The sequence below is a fragment of the Sarcophilus harrisii genome, chromosome 2 (genome assembly GCF_902635505.1).
Source record: "Sarcophilus harrisii chromosome 2, mSarHar1.11, whole genome shotgun sequence".
NCBI lineage: Eukaryota > Metazoa > Chordata > Mammalia > Dasyuromorphia > Dasyuridae > Sarcophilus > Sarcophilus harrisii.
The window spans coordinates 141,401,140-141,423,733 of NC_045427.1; the positions used below are offsets into that span (position 1 = coordinate 141,401,140).

Sequence of the window (22,594 nt, forward strand, 5' to 3'; positions counted from 1 at the left end):
TAGTAGCAAGGAACTGGAAATTGAGTGGATGCCTTTTAGTTGGGGAATGGTTGAATAAGTTATGGTATATGAATGTAATGAAATATTGTTCTATAAGAAATGACAAGCAGACTGATTTCAGAAAAGCCTGGAAAAACTTACATAAACTAATGCTAAGTGAAGTGAACAAAACCAAGAGGACACTGTACACAGAAACATCAAGATTATGTGAAGATCAACTGTGATGGACTTGGCTCTTTTCCATAATGAGGTAATTCGAAGTAATTCCAGTAGACTTGTGATAGAGCCATCTGAATCTAGAGAGAGAACTATGGAGACTGAATGTGGATCAAAGAATAGTATTTTCACCTGTTTTTTTTTTTTCTTTCTTGTGTTTTTTCCCTTCTGATCTGATTTTTTTTGGGGGGTGCAGTAAGTATGCTGAATATGGAAATATGTTTAGAAGAACTGCACATATTTAACATATATTGGATTGCTTATTGTCTATGGGAGGGGTGGTGTGGAGGGAGAAAAATTTGAAACACAAGGTTTTGCAAAGGTGAATGTTGAAAACTATCTTTGTATGTATTTGGAAAAATAAAATACAACTAAATTTTAAAAAAAGAAGAAGAATCCAAATGGTGTCAAAAAGAGTTAAGCACAACTGAATAGCAAATGAAATACAAATAACTTTGCAAACTCTTTAATTGCTCTACAAATAGTGTCTATGGCTGCTTGACTACCTTCAATACTTTGGAAAAACCTGCTTTTCATAGCTTCTAGTCTTCCCTATATTGATAGCCAATCTAATCCTTGGCTGAGCATCTCAGGACTTGATGAAGGCCAAGCAGTCCATCACTTGACAGCTGATGTGGTCTGCAACTCTTGACCTGGGACATCTTTGGGGAAGGAATAATTGTTGTTTTTTCAGAGTCTTATTAATCAATGTGGATCATTGATCATAAAGCTGAGATATATGATTTTGTTGTTGTTCCTTTGTTTTTTGTCTAAAGGGCACAGAAGAGGTGTCCATAATGCCAGTAACAAACAGGCAAAGCACACCAGTGAACCAAGCACTACTATTTCACCATATATAACCATATAGAAAGTTCCCCAGTTTTCCTTGCTCTTTGTAAACTCCTTTTCATTGTCCATTCCCCAGCCCCAAAGAGACGAATTTTGCTGGGAATAGAAAGCGGCAACTACCGCCTCCGGAGCTCCAGTCCTTCTGGAGTGTCTTGGGCCCTTCTCTGGCCTGTTTCGGATAAAGCCAAAGCAAGCTGCTGTTTGAAAGACCTTTCCGAAGGATCGCTGCCGTAGTGGCTCCCAGGATAGGTCGGGTAGGTCAGCCTTCAGCCACTCCCAGCACCCAATTTGGGTGGGCTCCCTCTCTGCTCAGGCTGCATGCGACCTCTCTCTTTCCAAGCAGACAGACTCCAGTCCAGCCTAGGTCAGGACAAGAGAAGGAAAGGGGCCAGAGCTGGGGGGAGCCAAGCGAGAGGCCCGTTTTGGGGAAGAGTCGGTCTGTAGGTCTGTCCACACGCATCTGGAGCTGCTGGAATTTCCACTCCCTTCCAAGGATTGCAGCTGAATTGTTCCCACTGCCTCTCGAGTCACGTGAAACGAAGATTAAATCTCCTGTTGTCAGCATGCCCTAGCCACCCTTCAGTTTTTCAGCCGGATTCAGTGTTCCCGGGCTGCAGAGAGGGATTAGCCCTTGCAACCAAATCAAGGCAATGAGCCCAGGAGCACCTTTCCACAGGCTCCGTTAGCTGCAAGCACCTTGGGCCACTGTCCAGTTTCCTGCACTTTCCTTACTTCCCCAGATTCTAGACAGCCTGCCTCAGTGGCGGAAGGTGTCCACTTCGGTCTGGCTGCAGCAGCACGGAATCTCTTAAGATGTCTGGCACCGTGGAAGAATTGGAAGCGGGTAACGAGGCCCCCCTATCCGAGGAGGGTAGCTCAGTCAGGATTAGCCCGGAGCTAGAGCTGCCCACAGAAGAGGTAAAGACGACGCAGGAAATAGGTGGGGTGGGTTGGGATAGGGATCTCGGCTCTGGCGGGCGCCCCTGTGTATACCAACCTACGGACTGGAGGACGCTTACGTTTCCTCGGTACCCCTCCCCTTTCTCCTCTATCTGTAGAGAAACTGAGGTTGTTAAAGGGTTCTCTTGCAATTCTAATAATCATCTTACACTGCTCTTTTTAGGAAGATAAAATGAAAGAAGCAAAGGGCTTAGCACTCTATGCTCCCCAATACTTGTTCGCAAGCTTGATCTTCCCCTTTACCTAATCATTTCCTGAGAGAATATATTTCTTTTATTTTCTATTCAGCTCTCAAAAAACGTGTTTCCAAAGGTTTATATAGGACTGCCGGACTCTTTTGTTTTGCACCTTTACTCTTCAAAAGATTTAGTATAAATTCAAAAGAGTGATTAGATGCTTCTAAGGGCTTGGAGTTAGTTGGGACTGTTTCGGAGGCGTTAAAAGGAGGGAGAGATCAAGTTCCAAGTTAAGGGTTGTAAACCTAAGTCCATATTGTTCAACCACTAAAATAAGGCACAAGATATTCAGCATCTTACTATCTGTAGGACTTCAAACAAGTGGCTTCTTTATGGGACTTAGTTTCCCTACAAGTATAATCATTAGGTATTAGACAAATTGTTCTTTGCAGGTTCCATGCAGCTCTAAATCCTGTGGATTTAGAGACAAGTTCCTTTGACAAAGGTAAATGCTTCCTCTGCCTCTATGCCATTTCCGTTCTTCATCCCATCATCTCACACTGTATTTTAAGCATGCTTCTATTAATTCCAAGTGGAACCCTGCTGTTTGAAATGAGGGAGAGTGACTTGGAAGCCCATACTATAAAATGAGAATTTAATCGACTCTTGGAGTATTCTGGGAATATTTGCCCTGTCTCAGCTTTGAAATATTATTCCTGCTCACTTTCTGTTAGCCCATGTCACTGCAGATGAATCCACATCTCTGCTTCCTGCACTCTTTATCCTGTGATTATCAAAACCAGAAGTAGAAATAACAGGACAACATGGTTAGGATTGCAGCTAAATCCAAGAGTAGTTTATAGATTATGATTTCAAAGAAAACATTGTGCGTGTTGTGTGTGTATGTATGTGTGTGTGTGTGTGTGTTTATTCATCCCCTCCATCTAGAGAAGGGATCTTAGTTTATACTTCCATTGTAAATGTCAAGCCTTACATTGACCTATATAGACCCTTAGGAATCAAAGCAAACATTCTTCCCATTTTTTCCTCTCCTATTCGAAAGAAAAGAAGAGGGAACTTCCTAGAATGTGGCCTCTAGTTTGGGCCTTTTCCTCTTCTCTTTGGATGTTTTTGTGTTGTTCCTTCCTTCCCCCAAGATTCATAGCTTCTACATAACCATTTCATTTATCTGTTGTTGTTTAGTTATGTTCACTTCTTTGTTTTACATTAAATTTTCTTGTCATTTTTTTTTTCTGGAGTGGTTTTCCATTTACTTCTTCCATGGATTAAAGCAGACAGAGGTCAAGTCACTTACCCAGGATCATATAGCTAATTAAGTGCCTGAGACTAGATTTGAACTCAGGTCTTCCTGACTGCAGTCTCAGCACTTAGAGAGAACTAAGACAAAATTATAGATTTGGAACTGAAAGACCTTAAGAACTAGTCCAACCCCTTCATTTTACAGATGAGGAGACATGGAAGAGAAGCATGAATTAGCTTACTAATTATTAAGTCATTCTGTAAATAAGAGGATGTGAACTTGGGGGTCCCTGATGTCCAAGCTGTTAGTTTGTCCATTATACCACACTGCTTTTACTTTCTTACTTTTTATTCTTCCAAACTCTTGACTGCTATGAGATCTGTGTGCCCTTCCTAGGACATCTCCAATACATTTGACTGCTATATAGTTCTGAAGTGAATTAAATAGGTGATCTGGCCAGTTCATACCTGTGCCATGTTCTTCTGCTATGGTTGTTGGTGAGCTTGAAGTTCTTCTTGGATTGGGGGAGAAAGGGAAAGAATGTAGTTGTTTCCAGGGGGAAATTTGGTAAAGAAGTGAAGTGTCATCTAGTGGCAAGAATGCTTGAAAGGAGGTGGGGAGACCTGGTTTCTTGCCTGAATTTTATGTAAGGCACTTTATCTTTTTGAATCTCAGTTTTTTCCTCTGTAAAATGAGAGGGGTTAGACTAAATAATCTTCAAGGCTCTAAAATACTATAATTTTTAACTAAGAGTTTTAAGAATTCTGTGACTAAAAGTCACAAGGTTTAGTTTCTGTAACATATTAAGGGGATTGTTTCAGAATTGTCAGTCAGAAATGCTGAGAAAGTTGAAGACAATCCATTAAATCAGTACCTTTCATCTCCAATCTGACCTTTGTTTCATTTTCTTCCCAGCCTTCCAGTGTTTTATACTGGCATTGGGAGAAAACAAGCATTTGCACCTTAAACATCAGCTGATTTTTTCTTAAGGAAGTTCCTTTTTTACCAAGATAACAGTGAACTTGACTCTGAAAGGTTACCAATTAAGTCATTAAAGGAGCTGGTATGCTGTTGTATGTAGTCAAGTACTTTCTCCTGTGCAGACTCTGACATACAACAACTATCATGTGTTCACTTCAGCCTCATATTGGCATAATTTTACAAGAAATGAGAAAAAAATATCTTTTATTCAAATCAACAACCAGTTATTGTAGCAGGTAGGTGGTATAAGATATATAGAGTGTTCAACTTGCACTTAGAAGGCCAGTCACCACATGGTTTCTCTCCTCTGGACACTTTTCAGCTGGTTAACATCCTTAAATTATAGTATTCAAAAAGAAATGATACTCCCTGTGAAGTTAGATGCAGGTATGTTATGGAAGCTATGCTCATGATCATGTAAGTTTTTGCGAAGTCATCACATTGTATTGCTAAATCATGTTGAGTTTGCAATCTATTGAAATTCCCAGAGCTTGCTTAAACTAGAAATCTGACCATTTCTTTTTTACCTTATATATATAATTTTTAAAAAACTGAAATATAAGAATTTTCATTTTCCTTATTGAATATTGGCAGATTCAGCCTGGTGCTTTAGCCTTTCATGTTCCTTTTGGATTCTTACTCTGCTGTCCTGACTGTGTTAGCCTTTCCTCCTAAATTTGTATCATCTGCAAATATGAGTATGCCATTTGTGCCTTTATTCGAGTACCTGATTAAAACAAAAGCACAGTGTACTTTACTGTAGAATTTTGTCACATTGATATTGGACTTGATTAACTACTACCCCTTCAGTCTAGACATTAAATACATTATGAACCCATCTAATTATATTATCATTTAGTTCCCATCCCAATTTTCTGCACAAGTCAATAAACATTTACTAAAAACCTAGTAGGTACATTTTGCTAAGTGCTGGGAATACCAAGAAACATAAAATACAATTTCTGCTTTCAAGGAGATCATTAAAGAGAGGAAAAATAGAATGGCAGGAAATACACAGTATTCCTCATTATGAATGTGAATGGGATGATCTCAAGAAGCTCAGTCTAATGGGAGACCAAACATGCAAATAACTATGTACAAAAATGACAAGTGCAGAATAAATTAGAGAAAATCAACAGAAGGAAGGGACTAGCATTAAGGAAGATCAAGCAAGGTTTCTTGTAAAACATGGGATTTTAGCTGGTACTTGAAGGTGACAGATGAAGAGAGGATTCCAGACATAGGCAACAGCCAGTGAAACTACATGGAGCCAAAAGATAGTATCTTGTTCAAGAAATAATAAGAGAAACTTGAGAAAATTTATCAAGTGTTTTGCTAAAATTCAAATAAATCCTGTCTACTGCATTCTTCATCCATTCTTCTGCATCTACTGCATACTTCATTCTTCATTGATTCAGAAGTCATTCTGGCAGTCCTTTCAGTATCTGGGCATGAATTACCTGAATTCATCAGGGGAAGCTTGGTGCTCTTTGTAGGTTCTTGCATCAAGTCTCTGTTAATCATTTTTGTTCTGTCATTTCCAGTGTTAAGGCCATTCTGCATGACAAAGAGAACACAAGCAAAATAATAGTGGTACTGTTCAGATTTCTTTCTGTTATTATCATCTTCTCTTTCACCCAAAGCAGAAGACCTCTCTTTAATGTTCCTTTCTTGGCTCCTATTGTGGGTTTAAGGAATCCTTTTGTATTGCTATTCTTAACTTTGCCAGTCTCAGCTCATTCTGACACTATTTCATTCATTTATTCATTTATCTATTTATTTATTTATTTTTGATACTATATATATTTTTAAACAGGGCTACGTCATCATGGCCTTCTGTTCATTTTCTGTTACCTTAATTTGCTAACATCTGTATATTACTTTAAAAAAAATCTAAGCTGGTTCATGAATTCCTTGTGTATCCACATTGGTCTTTTAGGAAACTCCCATTTTTCCTAATTAGAATTGTTTCCCTTCATGTATTTGAAATTTTATTCTTGATAGTTTATCTTCTCTACTGAGTTTATTTACCCTTTATGATTTTATTCCATGGAATCTAACTTATTTTTACATGGAATGTACTTTCCCCAATCCTAGACTGCTTGTTATCCAGGCACTTATAACCAGATTTCTTGTTCTTCTCTATTACAAGTTGGTCATTTCCTCCCAAGGTTCTCATCATTTCTACCCCAGCAACCAATCCCCTCCTGTTAATGAGAAGTATAAAGTCAGGGAAGTATAAAAAGATTGCTTGCTGTGAAACTGTGAAAGCCCAGTTGAGATATAACATAAATTAGTAAATCCATCCAGCATTCTTTCATGCTTTAGCTTCATTCAGCAGCATATAAGCAGGAGCAAAGGTAGTGGATGGTAGGAAATAAGTGAAGAGTGGAGTTTGACAGGAAAACATCTTTAATAGGATAAAAGGAGAGAAGAGAATCATAGAGAATTGAACTGGTTTACCAAGAGGGCAAGATGGGGAAGGGAAGAAAGTATAGATAGTGATAGTTTTCAAAAGAATTGAGGGGTTGAGGATTAGAAGTTGTGATGAGGACAAAGGACAGGGTTTGGACTTGCAAAGCAGAGGAAGAGATGTAATGACAACAGCTTATGATCAGATAAAGGAATTTCAAAGTTCCTGAAGATGAATGGGGAAGCAATAAATGGAAGAAGCAAATGATGATGATCAAGAATATTACAATTTCTACGTGTAGCTGTGGTTATGAGAAATGAGTATCTTAAGAAACTGGGAATTTAGAGTGTTTGAGGGAGTGTCAATATGAGTGTTGAAGTCCTTTAGTATCAAAGCAGGAGTTAAAGAGAGAAAGACTGAGCCAGGCACTGAACTCATTGAGAAAGGAAGAAGAATATCCTGGAGACAATAGCTACCAGAATCTTGTTTGGGTAATAAAGTGTGGATCAAATGAACTTTAAAGAAGGAGGAGTTACTGAGGGATGATGGTAGAGGGAGAGCCCAGAAATGGCAATGAGGAACAAAAAGTATTCCACTACTGAGTCAGGGTATGACTGAAAGTGTAACAAGTACTGGAAGAAGTCACTATGGAATACATTCTCTATTTTCAGTGTTAAGACAATTTCATTTATGTTGTTTTGAAATCTTTAGGACCTCTTGCTGGCTGCTGCCTACGTGTATGATGCCCAATATAATAGAAACATTCCATTTGAAACCTCACCTCAAGCTATCAGGTAATGTGTTTTTACCTATATATTTTAATGTATATACCTGTATATATTTCTATATTGTATCCAAAACCTTTTTCTTTCATAGTTTTCATGAATTTTCATTTATTTCATTTCAACAAATATTTATTGTATTATTAAATACCAAATATGGCATTTGAGGATATAAAAACAAAAATCAAGCATTTCCTGTTCTGAAGGTACTTACAGTCTATTCAAGAAATAGATTTGTACAGATAAGTAAATACAAGGTAATTTGAAGAGGGAGAGAGAGAGATGCCAATTTTTAACGGAGAGGATCAGAAATGATCTCCCATGAGAAGTGGGGCTAGACCCACTCTTGAAGGAAACTATGGATTCTAAGAAGTGGAGATGAACATTCAGCCTGGGGGGGATAGCCTGTGCAAAGACATGAAAATAAAAGATGGAATATTGATCATAGGGAATAATTTCTGTTTGACAGGAATGAAGAGTAAATGACATAAATCTGGACAAGTAGATAGGAGTCAACTTATAAAGGACTTTATCTTCCTTTTCCAGTTTTACTGTAATGTACCGGAACTTTAATAGCACAGAATGATGTTTATTAAATCACAGAAAGGACAATCTAAAAACAAAACCAAAAATTAAAAAAAAAGATCTTCACATACTAATTTAGTCATCACTTGGAATGTGGTTTAAAAATATTTTCAGAAGAGACTGTATATGTCTTTTTATACTGTATTCTCCACCACCTACTCTTTGATAGTGACACTAGTCTCACAGCTGTTCCTTGAACAGGACACTCCATCTCTCAATTTCATGTGTTTTCTCTGGCTCTCTCCCATGCTTGGAATGTTTTTTTTCCTTCTACTCCAACTGTTGACCTCCCTGACTTCCTGTAAGTCCCAATTAAAATCTTTCCTTCTATAGAAAACCTTCTCCAACTCTTCTTAATTCCAGTGCTTCTTCATTCAAGTTTTTTCAAGTTTCTCTGAAACTTTCTTTTATAACACAATCATATTTATCATAATTATAAACCGTAATTTGTTCAGTCATTCCTCAAATTATGGGCATACTCTTAGTTTCTAAATCTTTGTCACCATGAAAGAGTTGCTATAAATGTTTTTGTATTTATAGGACTTCTCTCGCTTTCTTTGATCTTTTTTAGGTTATAAGCCTAGTAATTGTATTTCTGATAAAAGCCTGTGCATAGTTAGTAATTTTTGGGGAATAGTTCCAAATTCCTTTCCAAAATAGTTGGATCCAATTCACAGTTCTATCAACAATACATTAATATGCCCTGTTTTTCCATAGCCCCATTCAGTATTTCAATTTTCCTTTTATTGGTCAACTTTGCCAACCTGATGGATGTGAGGTAAAACCTCAGATTTGCTTTAATTTGCATTTCCCTAATTATTAGTAATCTGAAGCATTTTATATGCTATAGTTTTAATTTCTTTTTTGGTTAATTTCCTCTTCATATCCTTTGACCCCTTTTCAATTAGGGAATGACACTAATTTTTATATCAATTCTATATTTATCTATATATGTATATATAGATATTCAGATATCTATATCTATATCTATCTTGTGAGATCTTTATTAGAGAAACTTTCTGCAAAATATTTTTTTTCCAAAGTTAAATGTTTCCCTTCTAATCTTGGCTGCATTTGGATTTATTTTTACAAAACTTTTTTGATATTATGTAATCAAATGATCCTCTTTATCCCCTATTGAACCATGAACTCTTCCCCCAGTCACAGATTTATTCATCAAATTTGCTTATGACATAACCTTTTATGTTTAGGTCATAAACTCATTTGCAGTTTTTCTTATTATATTGTGTGAGGTACTAGTCTAAATTGACTTCTGCTGGACTTTTTGTTAAATAATAATCAGAGTCTTCTTGTTTGTCAAACATTGGACTCCTACTTTTGTTTGCTTGTTTATTTGCTTAATCTGTTTCACTGTTCTACTGAAGGCATATATCTATTTTTAAAACTAGTACCAAATTATTTTGATAATTACTATTTTGTAATATAGTTTAAAATCATGTTCTACTAGACCACCTTCCTACCCATTTGTTTCATTATTTCTAGTCAGTCAGTCAGTAAGCATTTATTAAATGTTTACCATGTGCCAGGCCATATGTTAAATGCTGGAATAAAAGAAGAGAGACAACCCCATGCCCTTTAAGAGACTACATTCTAAAAAAAGAAAGATAACACATAAAAGAAAGCTGAAAAGGAGTTTGTGAAGGAATGAAGTGGAGGTGGGTAAAGAGATGATAAAGTCCAGAGGGCAGCAAATAAGAGAATTTGGATAATAGATGTTTAATACAGTTTATAGCCTGACTTACTTGAACTTAAATCTTCCTGACTACAAGTCACTGAGTCCTGTACCACATTGTTCTTGCTAAAGTTAGGGATAGTCTCTTAATTGCTAAATCTGATGGTATTTTCTTAGTCCTTATCCTTCTTGAGCTCTCTACAGCATTTGATCTTGTTGATCACCCTCTCTTAGATACTCTCTCCTCAGTAGATTTTTGTGACCTTGCTGTCTTTTAGTTCTTCTACCTGTTTGACCTCTCCTCAGTCATCAAAGCCCTCAACTATAGGGATATCCCAGATCTCTTCCATAGGTCTCCTTCTCTTTCCCGCTATTCTTCTCTCTTAATGATCTCTATAGTTTACTTGGATTCAATTGTCATCTCTCGATAACTGACTTCTAACTATATATATTCTATGAGTTCTAATTCTGCATCAATAGCCTCCTTGACATCTCCACTGCTATGTTTCATAGGTACCTCAATTTAGCATGTTTAAAAGAGAACTCATTCTTTCCCCTTAAAACCTTTCCCTTCCTCCTAATTTCCCTGTTTCAGCTCAGAGCAGTACCATACTCTCAGTCATCACAATCCAGGAATCATCTTTGACTCTTCATTTTCATTTAGCTACTCAGTAGACATTTTTGCTGAGTTTTGTTGATCCTACCTCCTCAATAGATCTCACTTCAGTCCCCTTTTCTCTACTCACATCATAATATAATCAGGCCCTTGGCACATCTTGTCTAGACTTTTTCAATAATCTTCTTAATTGGTCTCCCAACAAACAGGCTTTCCCCCTCTCTATTCTATTCTACACAGAGCTGCCAAACTTAAATATGATATACTTAAATTATACTGACAATGCAATTCTGCTCAAGAAGCTTCGGTGGCTCCCTAATTAAATTAAAATATAAACAACTTAGTTTGGTATTAAAAGTCTATTGTAATTTGGTTCCAACTTATCTTTGAAAAATGTTTTTTCAAGAAACAAGCATTTCTTTTCTTTCCCTCTACCTTTCCTCCTCCCATATTGAGCAACAACAACAAAAAAGAAATATGTAGAAAATCCTTGTAACAGATATGTATAGTTAAGCTAAGTCATAGCATTGGCCATATTCAAAAATGTATGTATCGTTCTGTACCTTGAATCCATCACTTCTTGGTCAGGGAATCGTGATCTGTCATTGTATTGATCAGAGTTCTCAAGTCTTTCAATGTTGCTTTTCTTTGTAATGTTGTCATTGTTCTCCTAGTTCTGATCATTTTACATAGGTCTTTCTATGGTTTCTTTGAAACTATCCATTTTACCATTGCTTATAGTGCAACAATATTTCATTCAATTTATAAATCATAATTTATTCAGTTATTTCTTAATGGATGGTTACCTCCTTAGCTTCTAGTTTATTTTCCAGACTTTTTTTCTGTCTGATTACACATTATTCCCCCTTATATATTTTATGTTTGTTATTCCCAGAATACTACATTGTAATTCCTGCCTCCAAACATGGAATGCCCTTTTTTGTATCCTATGCCTCTTAGAACCTTTAGCTTAGTTCAAGAACCATTTCTTTCAGTAGACCCCTCCCAATTCCTGTAGTTGTTAGTCTATATTACCCTTATCTATCTATAACCACTATGACTTTTAAAGAGAGCATATATCCTATGTTTACATAACTGTAGACATATCACATCCCTCTAATAAAATGTTAACTTGTGAAGGGCAGAGACTGTTTTATTCTTGTATTCCCAACACCTTAGCCCAGGCTTTGGAATATGATAAGTAGTTAATAAATGCTTCTGGTTTGATTAATTGTAGATATTAAAAATTTAACTTTTGTCTCTGATGATTACTTATCACTATATTCTTTTCAGTTTTAACAAAAATTGAATTAAGCATTATGGTGAGGGCATTGTATCAGAAAGAGGGAAACAGAAAGTTTAGATAAGACTAAGACTTAAGGAGACTTAAATAGAGATACTTGTAAGATGCAACACTGAAATATAAAAGCATTAGGGAGGTGCAGAATAAAGTGTTAGGTGAATTCTGAAAGGGAAGACTTAGAGAGTTCAGGTCTTCCCTTATAGAGAAATTAGTGTTGGAGTTGAGCTTTAAAAGATGAATAGGAAGTCAAAAGATGAAAACTTAACTAGAGTGTTTTTTTTTTTTTAAGTTCATTGACATCCACAGAACCCTCTGGTTAATATTTATTAATAGGGTAAAATCCAACAGATCTTTATTAAACATATCCAACAAATCTTTATTACTGTGTGTATGTAAGTCACTGGGGAAAATAATGACAAAGAAAGATATTTTTTTTCGTACAAAGATGAAAAATAACAGTCTAGCAGTTCCCTCCAGGAATTCATGTTCTAATTCAACAATACTTTATAATGAAAAATAACCTCATTTATCTTCTCTTTGCTCAGTTTTTATGGATAGCTATTAACAATTTGGCTTTTGAATACAAGTGGGCACATCAGGTTTTGATGACTACAAGCAAAACTACCTTAGATAACATAATGAAAACAGTCTTGGACTTTGAGTCTGAAAGTCCTCGGTCTTACTTAACATTTCTCAATTTCAATTTCTTTATTAGTAAAATGATTCTTGTGATTACCAAATGAGATCATGATGGACAATCCTTAATTATTACATACTATAATTTAATTGTTAATACTAATAAAGTATTTTTAAGTGAAAAGGAAACTAATCATAGAATAAGAAAAATACCATGTAATATATTATTTATTTATTTATTTTCTTTTCCCCCCTAATTACATGTAAAATGATTTTTTACATCTGTTTTTAAAACTTTGAGTTCTATATTTTCTCCCTTATTTCCCACTCCCCAATGAGAAAGCACAATAAGTAAAACATTTCATAAAACTCATTCAGAAAACATAAATCTCCTTCTACCCTTCAAAAAAAATTCTCAAAAAAACCCTAAGTTTAAAAAAAGTATGCTTCAATCTGTATTCAGACACCATCAGTTCCATCTAGGTATGGGAAGCAGTTTTCATCATGCCCTTCCGAGGAGTCTTGGATCATTGTATTGCTCAGAATAACAAAGTCATTCATAGCTGATCATCTTGCAACATTGCTATAACTTTGTACACAATCATGTGATAAATTTTTAAAAGTTTAATTCTGAACAGATTTGGGGTAATTTGGTTCATTAAAGGACAACATTGATTAATTTTATCTATAAAAAGACAATTTTACTTTTAAACTCTTGTGCAAACTTGTCTTCTGGTGGCTTTTTGTCCCTCCAATTCTGCAGGAAAGAAAGGGGAAGAGGATCATAGTTTAAGTGATATATTTTACCAAAAATTCAAACCTTACATTAAGGAAAGAAGTGAATTTTTTGGTAACCATTTGATTTGCTATTTATTTATAATAATCTTTTTTTTCTTCCAGATTTTACTATCTTTACAACCACTGGTCTATGCAAATTGCCACCTACTTCTTTATTTTTCTAGATCTTTCTCTTGCCCTGTTTGAGGAGCCTGCTGTATATCCACTCCCTTTTCTGGTAAGTCCCAGAGGTGAAAAACCAAGTAACTCTTTGGTTTATATAAGTTGTTGACAGAACAGTAAAATGTCTATTTTTTCTCAAATTTGAACATGATTTTATTTTTTTGTCTTTGTGAGAAATAAATCTTGTATTATGAAACCAAGTTCTTCAAGAATAAATTCCATTCCTTTATACATATACATAGTTTTCTTGCTCTTCCTTTTGAAAAGAAATCTTAAGATCTATTGTAATGCTACCAGTACATTAGGCAGAAATCCCTTCAACAGATTTCTAGGAGGACGTGGACAACTGGATGAGAACAAGTGGAAGAAATGGTTTACTAAAATGAATCATAAGTGATATTATCCAAATAAATGAGATCAGATGTATCAGGTATTGAAATTCCTTTAGCACTCTTATAAGTATTGAAATTCCTTTGGAACTCTTGGAATTTAGAAGAGAAATGATGTTCTAAAGAATATTTCACTTGATGTCATCAAGCATGTTATGATATGTTATAATAATGGATGTCTAGATCCTCTATCCTAAACACCAGATTCATTTTATAATATACAAATGTCATCTACTAGTGTGTTGTGCTGTGTTTAGCTCTGCATAAAACATGGTAAAAAGAGATTCTGAAAAATCGGAATAAGGAATGCAGTCAGCATTTCTCTCTGCCTTGCCACTACCTAGTAAATGGTAGATATGACTTTTCAGGCATAATTCTTCAGTCTTCAACCTCTCTGTGGTTTTGGCAATGTTGAGCCCTCTTTCCTGGTTGGTCCTCTCTTCTTTCTAGGTTTTTAGAATACTACTCTCTCGGTTCTCCTTCTACTCTTCTGATAGCTCTTTCTCAGTTTCTTGTGCTGGTTCCTCCTCCAGATCATGTCTTCTCACCCAGGATTTCTTGAACTTTTTCCATTTACAACCCCCTTTTACTCAAGAAATATTTGTTACCCCAGATAAGCTATATAAAATAGCTATACAGATCAAACATTTACTGATAATCATAATTTTGCAACCCCCACATTCAGTTATATGACATGGGGTCACAAGCAAATTTAGGAAGCTTTGTTCTAATCAGAGATTTCCTACATCATCCTCTTCTTCACCTATATATTTTAGTTGGTGATTTCATCATCCAGGTTCCATGGATTTAATTACCATCTCTAAGCTGAGGATCTTTAATTTTATCTATCTCCTCCCAACTCCTCTGCTGACCTCCAGTCTTGACTCACCAACTGCCTTTGGTTTTAAACTTCTTTACACTCTTAAAACTTATTGAGGATCCCAAAGATCTTCTTTTCTATGTGAATTATATCTATTGATATTTATTAAATTCTATTGCAAGTTTACTAAATTAAATAGCTTAATTAAAAACATTTACATATTAATTTAAGGATAAAATAATAAACTTAGTACATATATGTAATTCTTTTTTTTTTTTTTTTTTTTTTTTTGGAGGGGTGAGGCGAAGTAGTCAGGATTAAATGCCTTGCCCAGAGGCACATAGATAATAAATGTCAGATGTTTGATTCTGAATTTGAACTCAGGTCCTCTTGCCTCATTTTAATGAAAAATCACTATAGTTTCCAAAAAAAATGATGAAAAGAGTGACATTGTTTTACATATTTTTGCAAATCTCTTTCATGTATTGCTTAAAAGCATAGTTAAATTCTCATATCTGCCTCCTACATTCAACCTGTTGTGATGTGTTTTTTTGTTTGAAAAATATGAAGAAAATCTGGCTTCATGCAAATAAGTAGTTATAAAAAGGACTATTTAAAAGGCAAATAGAGTTGATATTATTATGAAAATAATTCTGACCTTGCAATACTCTGAAAGTGCTCTGAAGACTATAGTTTGAAGACCACTACTTTATGCTTTAAAAGGAAAAAAATTGATAATATTATTATCTAACTTATAGAAGGTAGAGTAGTATGTTTTCATAGTTTCACATATAATAGATATCTCTCAGCCTGGCTTCTTTGTCCTTACTTATTTAAAAGTAAACAGGGAAAGGACAGCAAATATATATATACGATTTCTTAAGTTTCCCTCCTGGTTCTTTTATTTTCCTCCTACCTTTTACCAATAACTATTCCCCTGTTTATATCCCCCACCTCTGTACCCCCTTCACGTTCCAATGACGTCCTATTCTTTTAAGTCCCACTTGCCTATCAAAACAGCAGGAAGGGATGTGATCATTTAGTCATTCAGCTGCCTTTCTAGGGCTCTGATAGCCTGACATATCTCTTCTTTGTTTGGTTTCCAAGAGGACTTATCAAACCTTTTCCTGTTTTGAGGAGGAAAAATGGGCAGAAAGAGCTACTTCAGAATGTCAGCATCCTGGAAAAATAGCTGAATAAACTTTTTTTGGCATGAATGAGTTTGTCATGTATTAATAATCCTCAAACTTTTTTTCAACATGCAAAATTTTGTTTAATTCAGAATGAACCTGAGTGTATAACATACAAAAATCATTGATTATTTATCTTATAAAAATCACCAACATAATATAATTAATTAATGATGATTCTGGCCCTGATAAAAGAATTTCTGTAATTAGTGAGTAGGAGGCCCCTGAAATCAGATTGGGCCTCCTATTTGTGGCTTTAAAGAGAAATATGAATTAGATTTTGTTAGGGTTAGAAGGGAGGAAAGATTAGGAGAAAAGAGTTGTAGGGAGGATGACAGTTACCTATTTCTTGGAGCTGCATCATTGATTTCTGCTAAGACCTACAGCCTGCCCTGGAGGCCAAATGACAAGTATTCTCCCTCCAGAATTTCACCTTTTAACTCTTTCTTTGCCTGAGAACATCCTTGAATTATTTCCCATTTGTATTATACATATTTTGTTTCTATATAGTTGTTTGCATTTTGTCTCTCTTAAGGGTGCTCCTCAAGGATAGGAATTATGTTTTGCCTTTTCTTTCTTTTTTTTTTTTTTTTTTTTTTTTTTTTTTTGGTATCTCTAGCATTTACCACAGTGCCTGGCACATAGTAAGCTTAATAAATATTTATTTTTTAAATAAATTTATTTTTAAATAAATATTTATTAACTGAGAACAAATTGTGTTCCTCTCATCTTCCCACCTTTTCTAACCTTTTTCAAACTCTTTACTTCCTCCTTTCCCTTCCCCAAGAATGTTTGCTATTTATTTTGTTTTTTGTGATATTTTGATATTGAGTTAGGTATAATGTGTAACCCATTTTAAGCCCCTCATCCTGACTTTCAGGAATGTTTGGTTGTACTTTCTATCCTAGTAGGAAAGATTCTGATAAAGAAATAGGCTACCAAAATACATGTTTTTTATTAATTGGCCACTTGGATTAACTTCATATGAGCAGGGCTTGACTGTCACTAGCAGTTCCCCTTTCCCAACTATAGGGGATCCATGCTCAGTGATGCAATTGATTGTAGGGCAATTGTCACTCTTGTGTGCAAAAGCAGATCCAGGAGACAACCCTGATATTATTCTAGTGCCTGGGAGGGCTTCATTCTCATACTTGGCCAGTCAAGCATGGCTAAATCATAGTTTTTGATATCTCAACATTGTCATTTGATACTCCAACTGTAAAGACAAACACAGGAGCTACTATGAACACAATTAAAAAGCATTTTTCATGCAAACAAAGCCTGATCTAAACAGTTGAAAAAATATCAATTGCTTATGAGTAGGACAAACCAATATAATAAAATGACAATTCTGTCCAAATTAATTAACTTAAGTACTATGCTAATTAAACTATTAAAAACATTTTTATAGAACTAGAAGAAATAACAACAAAATTTATCAGCAAGAATAAAAGATCAAGAATATCAAGGAAATTAATGAAATATTGTCATGTGATAGTTTCCCCTATATAGACAAAATAGCTTTTCTATATTGTCTATATAACAATTTGTGGCAAAGAATCAGACTTTTTATAATACTCTAATTCTGCTGATGAGCTGTATCCAGCAGTTATATAGCAGATAATAATAGCTTGCATTTTTATAGTGTTTTAAAGTTTTCATAGAGCTTTATATGTGTTGTCTATCTCATTTGATCCTTACAACAACCCTGTGAGTTAGATGCTAGCCCTATTTTAAAGATGAGAAAACCAAATTCGAGAAAGATAAAATGATTTCTCCAAAGTCACACAGTAAGTGTGTGAAGCCCGATTTGAACTCACTTCTTCATGACTTCAAGTCTAGTTCTTCATCCACTATGTCACCTGGCTGCAAAGGAAAGGGCATTTAACTAGCCTGGGCAAGTCATTTGCCCTTCAATCTTTTTTTCCTTATTTGTAAAATGAGGGATTTGTAAACCCTCATTTGTAAAAAAAAAAAAAAATTGTAAAATGTAAAATTTGTAAAATGTAAAAAAAAAATGTAAAAATTTGTAAAAAATCAGTTCCTAAGATTCCTTCTAGATTTAAATTGATGGTTCTATAAACACTGCATTTAAAGAAAAAGGACTTGGGTTCAAATCTTGGCCATGCTGCATCCTCTCTGTGTAAATTTAGATAAAACTCTTAGCTTTTCTGAGAGTCCATTTTCTTATCTTTAAAATGGGGAAAGTAAAGTTGAACTGTCCAATTTATGAGTCCTTTCCAGCTCTAAATCTATGATTCTGGGATCTAGCTATTGTCAAATAAGAGCTTGTCAACAGTAAATTCTCCTAAAGAAAGCATTATAAGGTAAAATAATGACCTGTGCTTTCTTTTATGGGACATTGTTAAACCACTGAGGACTACAGTAGTGAGATGATTTTTTTTCCTTTTTTAAAATTATTAATGAATTTTTATAATTTTTTACATCATCATAGTTTCCCCCAGTATTTCTTCTTTTCCCACATTTTTTCTTTCTTGATTTTTTTTTTTTTTGGTGAGACAATTGGGGGTTGTGACTTGCCCAGAGTCACATAGCTACTAAGTGTAAATTGTCTAAGGACAGATATTTGAACTTAAGGGTCGGTGCTCTTTCCACTGCACCATCTAGTTGCCCTCTCTTCCCACTTTATAACAATTTTTAGAGGGAAGCAATTGAGGTAAAGTGATTTGCCCAACCAGGGTCACACATCTGGTAAGTATCCAAGGTTTAATTTGAATTCATGTTCTCAGGATTCCAGGGCTGGTGCTTTTCTACTGTGCCATCTAGCTGCTCCTTTATAACAATATTTGATAGTGCTGTTTCATTTTCTGATCTTCTGTTTGAGAAGAGGAAAATTGGCAAAAAAAGGGTTAAGATAAAATTAAAGCTTAGTCTAGAAATGTTAAGTCAAATATTAAGTGATACATCTGGTTCTGTTTTTTTTCCATGTGTAGGCTACCTCTCTTGTTGAAGTTCTTTGTCTTTGTACATTCTTTGGGCGGCTTGTACAGTTTGCAAAAGTCACTTCACGCACAGTTTTCTGGAAGGATACAAAAAATATTTGTATCTTGCTAACTATACTGGTGAGTCTTATGTATTGTATCTTTAAAAGATTTGACAGAAGAAAATGACAGAATCAGCTGCTTGGTCTATTCTTTATAAATTTCCTTCATGGACAAGGATGAAAAACTACTGCAGCTCTGTTAATGTTCTCATTTGTCTTTCATTTTCTCACATGCTGGGGTTTCTACTTGTGGCCAGGAAGTTGTGGTTTAGTTTAAATTCTGGGAAGAGGGAAAATTACAAGCCAAGCCAGAGGTCACTGTCTGTGTTTCTTTAAAAAAAATTTAAAACTGTGCCATGTACAGAGACCAAATTTAATACTTACTTGTATGGCCCCTATATTCAGGTGGAGGAAAATTGGAGTGGCAGAAAGAAAGTAAAGCTATTGTAGAGTTTGTAGAAATATTTTTTTAAGTTTCATATAATCAAGGATGGTGAAATTGATACTTAGGGAAAAGTTGGTTTTAATTGATATTTTTTTACTTTTACATCATTTACATTTACCCTGCATTCTTCCTTCCTTCTTCCCAGAGTCTCATCCTTTATTAAAAAGTTTTTGGGTTTAAGGAATGAGGAAAAAGTCAGCATAACAATTGAATATATTGAAAAAAAATCTGATATTATATGTACTTTTTCATACCTTTGTAGAATCTTCATAGAAACTGTCCTTAAAAATGATTGTAGTATGTTCCTTCTCTCATATCTTGCACTTATGTTTATATGCACTATACTGGAGGTAGAGGTGGGGGAGAATCTGTTTCCATTCCCTTAGACCTTTGTATCCTCTGTATTCTTTTAAAATCTTATTTGACAGTTCTTTATTTTCTTTTTAAATATTTTGTCATTTCTTGTTTTATTTAAAAAAGTTTTGGCATTGAATGTTTTACTTTTTTTGTTTAAACATCACTTTTAGTTCCCAGTGGCTGCCTCCTAGCACCTGTTGAACTTTCCCTTATAACAAATAAGTATAGTCAAGCAAAAAGTCAATGAATTTGCCATGTCTAAAACATGGCAACGTTTAAAGGCAATCTGCCTTTACTTTATTTTAATTGAGAGACAAACTGCTTTCTATTTCTTTGTTGTATAGTCATGATTTATTCCCTGAATTCTTCCAATCCTAAAATGAATTGAAGTAGAAATGACTTTTTTTTAATAACATGTAAAAATATTATTTAGAAATAGGAGTAAGAATGAAAGATTTCTCATTATTTTCATTCTTTAGAAGGATAACAGGTATGAAACTTTAATCCATCCAAAATAAAATATTCAGTGCTAGGTATACATCTTGTCTCATCAAGTGGATTTTAATCCCTTTGAGAGGCGTAGACTCACTTGTTTTTCTCTTCCTCTTGCTTTGCATTTATACATTTATTTTTATGTATATTGTATATGTTTATATATGTAGATGCAACTTATGACATCTTTTGTATTTCTTTTGTATTTCCTTTATATGTACATGTTGTCTCTCTTGAAAGAATTAAGCACATTAAAGGCAGTGAGTTTTAGATTTATTTTTTTATCATCTCTAGTATCTAGTACAAATACTTAATAAAAGATTGTTTTATATTCCTAGTACCATGAATATAGAAGATACTTTAAAAATAATTTTTTTTTGTTCTTCTCCCTCCATTTTTCTCTATTTCTTTCCATTCCCTTCCCCTCCTTTTCTTTTTTCCTTTTCTTTTCCTGGGATAGGGTCACACTATCTCACCTGGTCTAAAAGTACAACAGCTACTCCTAGGCTCAGTCCCAATATTTTGTTGTTGTTGTCGTCCAGTAATGTTTGACAATTTATGGTTCCATTTGGTGTTTTCTTGAGATTGGAGTGGTTTCTATTTCCTCCTCCAGCTCATTTTTTAGATAAGGAACTGAGGGAAGTAGGATGAAATGATTTGCCTAGGATCACACAGCTATTGAGTATCTGAGGCCAGATATGAACTTAGGAAGAAGAGTCTCCCTGTTTCCAAAGGTTTATCTCCTGAGTCACTTAGTTGTCCCATGGAAGTTTTAACCTTCTCCATTTTTCCAACTTGGGCTAATTTACTCCTTAGGTAGCCCAGTGGCCCTCCCTTCATAGGTACTCAACATAGTAGTGCTGGATTTGGTGATGACTCTTGATTGACTTTAGCATAAGAGAAGGTCAGAACTCCTAAACTCAGGTAATCTACTGTCTTCAAGTTTTCCCAATAATAGGGATTACAAGCATGGGCCACCATGCTTTTTGATTTTCAACAAAGATTTGACTATCAGTTACATACTAGGATATCTATTAATGCATTATTTACTTGGTTAGCTAACCCTCTTTCTTGTCTCTGGGATAAAATAAATTATAGCCTAAACCTATCCAAAAGTGACAAAATCGAAATTAGAAAGACTCAGTTAATGAGATTTCACTGTGTTTTAGTGTTTTCTCCCTAAAATCATTTATTGTTTGCCTTTTTTCTTCATTAGTCCTCTTTTAACTTCTTATTTTGTTTCCTTTATAGTTGACCTTACTAGATATAATTATTTATGGAACTCTTAGAGTCTTTAACATCCACAGTGTTCGATGGTCAAGATGTCTGAGGCCTCTTTTCTTAATCAACTTTCCTGAAAGTCGTCAGGTAAGAGGGTTGGCTTGATATGTTACCATATTTTCCCCCTCAAATACACAACTAATTTCTTTCAAGGAGAAGTCATATTGGTATTAGGTTGCATGCAGAGTAAAATTAAATATTTGTCTTGGCAGATTCGAAGAGCCTTCCGAAGTATCCGGAACACTTTGCCAGAAGTTCTCTATGTATTTCTCTTGCTCATATTCAATGTGTTGATGTTCTCCCTTATGGCCTTGAAATTATTTGGTGATAGGTAAGGACATAGCTAGAATCTTCTCTTCTGGACCTTCTTATATTTGAACTATCCCTTATCCAAGAGGGACTCTTAAATCAGAAGGTGACTATATTATTGGACAATACAACCAAATTTTTGCAAGGACAAAAAGTACATTTGTGGGTCCATTGTTCACCTTTCTTATACTTGCGTGTATATGTGTTTTTATTTTCTCTTTCTTTAGGAATCTTAAAACAGTGGAAGGAGCATCCTATTTTACAAATATCCTGGATATAATGTTTGACCTCTATGTGCTGGTGACCACTGCTAACAGCCCTTATGTCATGTATGTATTTCACTATTTATCCTTTGTATTAATGTCATTATTTGGATTTAGTTACCTAAACAGAACTACATGTTAGCAGAGTAGAAGTATTTAACGTGGGGAATCTCTTGACACGAGGCATATCATGAGAGAAATAAATGTTTTCTGTGTTCTTCCTTAAATTGGTGATGGGATAGATCCATGAAATACGGAGGATGCTATAATATTTATTTATTTATTAGTGGAAGGCAGTACCAGTTAACATCAATGATTTGGAAAAATACTTTTGAATTTAAATCTGTTCATCTGATTTATAGCTATAGAAAGTTCTTGCTATTGAAATTTGAATTCTGTCTTTCAGAGACTCATGCCATATAGATATTGATTCTTTTTTTAAGGGAAAGTTTCCTTCCATACTTCTCTAAAAGACCAACATGTGATGATCATAGTGCAGAGGAATGAAGGATTGATTCTGTAAGTCCCACCTAGAGGAAATTAGCCACGATGACGTCTGTAGAACTGAACTGAAAAGAAAGGAGGTTCATCTACTCAGCATTATTAAGTAACT

The 22,594-nt window shown here is 34.8% G+C and overlaps 1 protein-coding gene across 2 annotated transcripts in view; it reads left to right on the forward strand.

Annotated features, from left to right (window-relative positions):
- The first annotated feature begins 1,425 nt into the window (after window positions 1-1,425).
- Window positions 1,426-22,594, forward strand: part of LOC100931191 (two pore calcium channel protein 1A-like) — a 49,616-nt gene continuing 28,447 nt past the window's right edge. Inside the window, exons 1-7 of one of the 2 annotated variants that reach the window (XM_031950984.1) lie at window positions 1,426-1,983; window positions 7,568-7,650; window positions 13,372-13,486; window positions 18,785-18,913; window positions 21,380-21,496; window positions 21,622-21,740; window positions 21,946-22,047. In XM_031950984.1, the coding sequence (XP_031806844.1) occupies window positions 1,879-1,983; window positions 7,568-7,650; window positions 13,372-13,486; window positions 18,785-18,913; window positions 21,380-21,496; window positions 21,622-21,740; window positions 21,946-22,047 (770 nt within the window). In that variant the 5' untranslated portion in view covers window positions 1,426-1,878. The remainder of the gene's footprint in view (window positions 1,984-7,567; window positions 7,651-13,371; window positions 13,487-18,784; window positions 18,914-21,379; window positions 21,497-21,621; window positions 21,741-21,945; window positions 22,048-22,594) is intronic. The other variant, XM_023494820.2, reaches the window with a different exon arrangement.